Source organism: Formica exsecta, unplaced genomic scaffold, assembly GCF_003651465.1.
Source record: "Formica exsecta isolate Colony F162 unplaced genomic scaffold, ASM365146v1 scaffold561, whole genome shotgun sequence".
NCBI lineage: Eukaryota > Metazoa > Arthropoda > Insecta > Hymenoptera > Formicidae > Formica > Formica exsecta.
Window position 1 is genome coordinate 26,284 of NW_021852857.1, and position 7,797 is coordinate 34,080.

At 39.4% G+C, this 7,797-nt stretch overlaps 1 protein-coding gene across 1 annotated transcript; it reads left to right on the forward strand.

The window, feature by feature from the left end:
* Positions 1-5,032: 5,032 nt before the first annotated feature.
* On the forward strand, positions 5,033-7,156 carry LOC115242067 (high affinity cGMP-specific 3',5'-cyclic phosphodiesterase 9A-like). Its single transcript, XM_029818097.1, is given in 4 exon segments — positions 5,033-5,501; positions 5,592-5,843; positions 5,992-6,540; positions 6,542-7,156. Coding segments are annotated over 4 exon segments (1,875 nt in total). The 5' UTR covers positions 5,033-5,042.
* The last annotated feature ends 641 nt before the right edge of the window (positions 7,157-7,797 follow it).

The window sequence follows — 7,797 nt, forward strand, 5'->3', positions numbered from 1 at the left end:
TGAAATGGATGGAAATTATATGTATGTTAAATAACAAATATTAGTTCATTACGTATAAACATATTGTTACGTCCAGACTCGAGGAAGGATGAGTTGACGGAAGGGCGCAACAACTATCTTTAATTTTCCCGAAATTAAACGCCTCTTGGCGTTTGGAATCGGGTCGAACGAACTGACTGGTCTGAAAAGCAGGTAAACGACTGAGTCGCTGTTACGCTGGTTATTCAGACGTTCGTTCGGTGGTCCCTTTTTGGTAAGAGAATTTAATCTCTTTTACGCGGGATGGGACCAAGTGCGATCTTTCGACTAGAGGAATGAGTGGGGGGTTTAATAAAGAGTTATTTTGATTTTTACATTAACAAAATGTAAATTTATTCATTTTTAAAGTAAATAGTGGATATACATGATTATAAAAAATTAAAATAAAATAATTTCTCGGTGAGTGTACGTATGTATGTGTGTGTTTTAGTTCGCGGGTGTTACATTAATACGGAGGACATCAGTCAGAATGCAAGGGAAAGATTCTGTCGTTGACATTTAGGTTCTGACTGGTTAATACAGTATATAAATATATTTGATTAAAGGATAAAAACATAAAATCAAAATCAATATGTATAAGTAAATAAGTGTATATGTTAAGAACGGTCAGAAATATAAAATTGATCGCTCGCATATGTGTTAGATTAAGATCAAGATTTAAAATTTTCTAAGACTTATTACCGAAACGGGTTGATGATTTAAAAGAATGAAACATTCTTCGAAAAGTTTTGATTTAAATAAGAAACAAGACAAAAAGGAGGAAAAGAAAAATTATTCAATTAAACTTACTTTTTTAAATAGTAATTCAGAGGTGGAGGGGTGGCGAATTTTTGTACGGTGTTTCGCTCTGTGTCTCATGTCGGCAATCCGATGTTCGATTCGTGGTTGCTCTAGAGATAATGCCAAGTGAGGACACTGGTGGCACAAGTGCCTAACTCGCGAATTACGATGCAAAAGCACAGAGTAAGACTGCGTGAAGCTGAAGACTGGAGAATAAGTACGTAAGTGAGTTCGAGTCCTCTTTTTATATCTCTCTTTTCGGGGTGTATTCTAATTTCTAAGAGTGGGAATCTTCCAAAACTTCGACGAATTGAATTTGCGCAGAAGTGGGAATTTTTCAATCTTAGCAAATTAAAAATGTGCCAGTGTCTTCGTTAGGCGGGGTGTTCCTCCTACTTTTCACGTTTTACTCGTAGTGATCGTCCATTGGTGAGTTCGATATTCGTTCGGAGATTTCTTGCACGTGTTCAGATTAGAAAAAAAGATCCTATTCTTCTATGATAATTTTATTGCTATTGGTGCAGCTGTGTTTATTGAATATTTGTTGGAAAATTTTATTATTATATTATCATTGCCGCAACTTCGCGGAAGGAAGGAATCGTGGAGTCGCCAGGACGTAACAGTAGCTTTCACCGAAACGCAACTCTAATTTTGATTTCAATTCTTCAAATTTTAATCTTTCTATTTCAGTTACACAATCTAACACCGACCGCGACTTATCTAATTGAATTCAAAACGCAGCCATTATCAATCACAGAACAAATGAACCAATTACATAAACATAATGTAAAATTTAACAAAATAAAGTGTTACGTCTTGGCGATTCCACGATTCCTTCCTTCCGCGAAGTGTCGGCAATGATCGTCGATTGGTGAGACAAACGAATCGCTCAGTAAACAGACCAACGTAAAAGATCGATGATAAAAATATGCCGGTCTCCTCAAGGTAATATAAATTTTTCTAACGAAATACCCAACAAACACAGCTGCATCTATAATAATAAAATTTTCCAACAAATATTCAATAAACACAGTTGCACCAATAGCAATAAAATTATCATAGAAGAATAGGATCTTTTTTCTAATCTGAACACGTGCAAGAAATCTCCGAACGAATATCGAACTCACCAATGGACGATCACTACGAGTAAAACGCAAAAAGTAGGAGGAACACCCCGCCTAACGAAGACACTGGCACATTTTTAATTTGCTAAAGTTTTGGAAGATTCCCACTCTTAGAAATTAGAATACACCCCGAAAAGAGAGATATAAAAAGAAGACTCGAACAGACTTAAGCACTTATTCTCCAGTCTTCAGCTTCACGCAGTCTTACTCTGTGCTTTTGCACCGTAATTCGCGAGTTAGGCACTTGTGCCACCAGTGTCCTCGCTTGGCATCATCTCCAGAGCAACCACGAATCGAACATCGGGTTGCCGACATGAGACACAGAGCAAAACACCGTACAAAAATTCCCCACCTCTCCACCTCTGAATTACTATTGAAAAAAGTAAGTTTAATTGAATAATTTTTCTTTTCCTTCTTTTTGTCTTGTTTCTTATTTAAATCAAAACTTTCCGAAGAATGTTTCATTCTTTTAAATCATCAACCCGTTTCGGTAATAAGTCTTAGAAAATTTTAAATCCTGATCGTAATCTAACACATATGCGAGCGACCAATTTTATATTTCTGACCGTTCTTAACATATACACTTATTTACTTATACATATTGATTTTGATTTTATGTTTTTATCCTTTAATCAAATATATTTTTATATTGTATCACCCAGTCAGAATCTAAATTTAACAAAATTTTCTAACGAAATACCAAACAAACACAGCTGCATCAATAACAATATAAAATTTTCTAACGAAACACCCAACAAACACAGCTGCATCTATTATAATAAAAATTCTCCAACAAATATTCAATAAACACAGCTGCACCAATAGCAATAAAAATTATCATAGGAAAATAGGACCTTTTTCTAATCTGAACACGTGCAAGGAGTCTTCGAACGAATATCGAACTCATCAATGGACGATCACCACGGATAAAACGTGAAAAGTAGGAGAAACACCCCGCCTAACGAAGACACTGACACATTTTTAATTTGCCAAAATTGGAAAATCCCCACTTCTGTGCAAATTCAATTTGTCGAAGTTTTGGAAAATTCCCACTCTTAGAATTAGAATACGCCCCAAAAAGAAGATTATAAAAAGAGAACTCGCAAACGTACCACATCTCTTTTTACTGTAAGTCTCAATCCGAGTACTCTTGTTCTGTGTTGTGACTCGCGAGTTAGTTGAGAAAACCAGTGTCTTCTAGCGGCGTCTCACCACCATTTGCATTCATCAACCGAAGGTCCGAACGCACCACGAGACCTAGAGCCGAGGAAAAATCACCGCTTCTTCATTATCGAATTAACAGCAAAAAGTAAGCTTTAACTATTCAATTATTATGTGTATACGTGACTGAAACCTTTTTATTTACACTGGTTCCGTAGTGAGAACCAGATCTGGGAAAATATACATATATCGGTCCATGAATCAAGTCCATCGCAGGACTCGGAAGGCGTTGACGCGACCGTTCGCGAATTTTATTGTTAAATTAAAAAGATTTAGGAGTAAGATTGACTCACTACACACAAGCTCACAACCCATCAAAGTTACAACTTCCCTCCTTTCCCCTTACCATTTTTCTCCCAGCTACTCTCCAGTATATCCCCCCGAACCTCTTTCTCCTGAACCGCCTTCCTCCCCCAGATCATTCTCGTTATTATCTACAATCCTCTTGAATAATTCACCCCCTTCTTCCCCGCAGTTTTCGGAATCAGACGATTTCGAAAAAGCCATTCAGGAGTTCTGCGAAGAACTACCTGATTTAGAATCAGATTTGTCCTACCAAGACTAAATTGAACTAAATTTAAATCTCCTTTCATTCTCTCTCCATGATCCTTACTTCCTACCTCACTCACACACGCACACATGTTTTGTTTGTTTTTTTTATTAATTAAATCTTCATATTGTATTAACCAGTCAGAACCTAAATATTAACGATGAAATCTTTCTCTTGCATTCTGACTGATGTCCTCCGTATTAATGTAACCACACACACACACACACACACACACACACACACACACACACACACACACACACACACACACACACACACACACACACACACACACACACACACACACACACACACACACACACACACACACACACACACACACGCACACACACACACACACACACACACACACACACACACACTCATACATACTCAGAAGAAAACGAATATTTTATTTTTATTTTTTTATATTATCATGTATACCTATCATTCATTTTAAAATGAATAAATCTATATTTGTTAATGAAAAATCAAAATAACTCTTTATTAACCCACACTCATTCCTAGTCCAAAGATCGCACTTGGTCCCATCCCGTGTAAAAGAGATTAAATTCTCTGACCGAAAAGGGACCGCCGAGCGAACTTCCGAAAACAGTGTAATAGCGACTCAGTCGTTTACCTGCTTTTCGGACCTGTCAGTTCGTTCGACCCGATTCCAAACGCCACGAGGCGTTTGACTTCGGGATAATAAAAGATAGTTGTTGCGCCCCTCCTTCGACTCATCTTTCCCCGAGTCTGGACATAACAAAAGTTTTTTATATATTTTCAAAAGTGATCAATGTGTTGAATAGCTTGAAATTTATGAAACATGAATAGCGAAAATAAATTTAAATTATAATTCTATAGTTGTGAAATAATGAACAGGAGCTGGAAGAGAGGATGCAGTTTTTCAACTTTAACATAAAACTTGTAAATTCCTATAAATATTATGAAAAATATAATAATGTCAGTGATCTCTCTGTTCATTTATATTTTAATTTATATAATAATCCTGAAGGCTCACAATGTTAAATAACAATAATATTGTAGAGGGCTAATAGGAGCCGTGCGCAAGGTAGAGGACCAACCTTACGTCAATCATGCGCTCCACATCCTCAAGTGAAGGTTCCTAACGGTTCCAGCCATTAGAAAAGATGCAACAACATAAGATGCATTTGATCTGGGAAAATTATTACCGCTATCACATAACAGCGGTGACTTGGCGTGCCCGTGTCGCATTATAAGTCATATATTTTTATTAATATATTGATAATGATTTCTGATGATTTTGAAATTTTTCTTTTTATGATTGATCGAAATACGCATGCATGGCAAAATATTTTTTTAGCTGTAAATCGAAAAAGAGCCACATCGATTCAGCGTTAATTGATTGTATCCAGATGTACGCGATAGCCAGGGCGGTGGATCTTCCGTCGAAAATCGGCGACCTCGAGGTTCTCATATTGATCGTCTCCTGCATCTGTCACGATCTCGATCATCCGGGCTACAACAATATCTATCAGATAAACGCGCGGACTGAACTAGCACTGCGTTACAACGATATCTCGCCTTTGGAGAATCATCACTGTTCCGTGGCGTTCCGGGTCCTGGAGGCACCCGAGTGCAACATCCTCGCGTCCTTGGACAATCTTACCTATAGAATAGTGCGTGAGGGCATTATACGATGCATCCTAGCGACCGACATGGCCCGGCACAACGAGATCCTCGGCCAGTTCATCGATATCATTCCTGAATTCGATTATACCAACAGAGCACATATAAATCTGGTAAATACGCCGACTAATGGAGTTAGTAAGTTAGTTGTTAATTTAATCGAATGAAACATTAAATAATCAATACAATTACGTATTTTGCAGCTATCCATGATCCTTATCAAAGTGGCCGACATAAGTAACAAGGCCCGCCCGATGGAAGTCGCGGAACCATGGCTGGACAAGTTACTTCAAGAGTTCTTCAAGCAGAGCAACGCGGAGAAACTCGAGGGTCTTCCGGTCACGCCATTCATGGGTCGCGACAAGGTGACCAAACCATCGTCCCAGGTTAGCTTCATCGGCCTAGTTCTTCTCCCCCTCTTCGAAGCCCTCGGCGAACTTCTTCCCGAGCTACAGGTATTTCCTGTTCTCTTTTGTACGTGGATTAATTTATTCGTGCTTGCAATGAAATGGATCGGCAACCATTCTTGCATAAAACTTTCGAAAATTAATATCGGTTTTTTGCATGAACAGATCTTTATATACACGAAACCTTGCTTTCCAGAATCTCATAGTTCAACCCGTCAGGGAAGCTCTGGAGTACTATCGCAGACTGAACGAGGCTGCCAAAGACGAACGTCATCATCGGAAAAGTGTCATAGATGTCGGAGAATCAGGTATATCCAATGCGCCGAGCGGCGTTGGCAGCTCGTCCGCCATTATCAAATCCACGTCGTCGCACAGCATGCGTTCAAAGCGATCCGCCACGACAATCCACTCGCACTCGCGCTCCACCGACAACGATATTACGGAGAACTTGACGATGGAGGAGATGGAAAATGTCGAGAGCTCTGATCCGGAGACCGCCACGGAAGTAGAGATCAGCGAGAAGACGCTCAAGTTCAAGATTTCCACCGAAGGCACACTGGTCGGCCCGACTACCGGCCGGAAGAGTTGCCCCAGCAGCCGCAAGGGCAGCCGGGAGAAATCCTCGTTAGATTATCATAATCAGGATCTGATCAAGGCCGTTCGGAAACACGAGCGCGAGAGGAGACGCAGCAGCAGATGCGAAAATCTCGGTAGCGATCTCAGTTTGCCGGTCAGCGCGAGATCCCGCCGAAGGCACGCGTATTCTCGAGGAAATTGAGAAGGAGGCGACAACATTTCTAGTCGCTAAAATTGAAGGCAGAGCGCCAGAGGAAAACGGTAATATCGTCATGGCAGAGGCCTACTCGCAACCGAGGAACAACGTCAAGAAGGCCGGCACGGTCATAGAGAATATTCACGAAATCCGATCTAGTCGTAAGGATGCACACGGCAGTCGAGAATCAATCAATCTGCGATGTTGCTGCGACGACAGAACTGGGTCGAATAATCACAAGTCTTTATTTTCACGGCTGAGAAACTTTACGGATCGTCTGAGCAGCAGTTTTGACTCTAAGGATTCGCCCAGTCCAAAACCAAAGCACGCGTCCAAGATGCTCACTAAGAGCAACTCGGTGAGCAGCGGTTCCGCCGCGACTTCGAGGAGGCACAACAATTCTTTGTTCATCTGTAAGCGCTGCAACCTTGTTAAGTCTTCGATGAAGGACAACAGCAAAGCTATTGGAACTGTGGTGGAGTCATCGTCGGTTGACAAACGAGCGATGACTCTGCCCAAGGTTCGCAAATCCACAGACAGCAAGAACAAAAGCTGGCGGACGGTTAGGTCTACTAATCAACTAGTGTAAAGAAAAAAACAAATAATTGTTTTAAAAAATACATTGTAAATAATTACATACTTTTTCTTAAAAACAATTATTTTTTTTTTACTAATTGATTTGTCTCATTATTCTGTACATAAAAATATTACGGTAAGATTATCGAAAACTAAATATTTTACAAGATATTTTATTTTTTATATCAAAATATGTCAGAATAAAATATAAAATAACCCAAAAAGTATTAATGAAAAAATACTTTATCCACTAAATGCCGCACCCTGTATATACACATACAAAAGGAAGAGTAAAAATACAGTTAATGCTCGCGGGCGAGTTACTAGCGCGATGTTATAATAATATTATCGATAATATGATATTACACAATGTATTGTGCGCGCTGAGAAACGAAATGTGCATGATTATGTGTGCAAAGAGATATCTATCCACGGTGTGGAAGTTTTACGTATATATTGTGAGTGGTGTACTAATTTGTTGCTGTTCAGTGACGGCGTATTTATTTTCACCCTGATCGTCGGGGATATTTATTTCGCAGCTAGCGTGAGAAACAGATTCAACTACAATCGTATTCCATTAGAAACATTTACGTCGCGATCAGAATAACACGATTTAACGTCATCTTTTTCGACATTTTGAAGAAGAGTAGAATA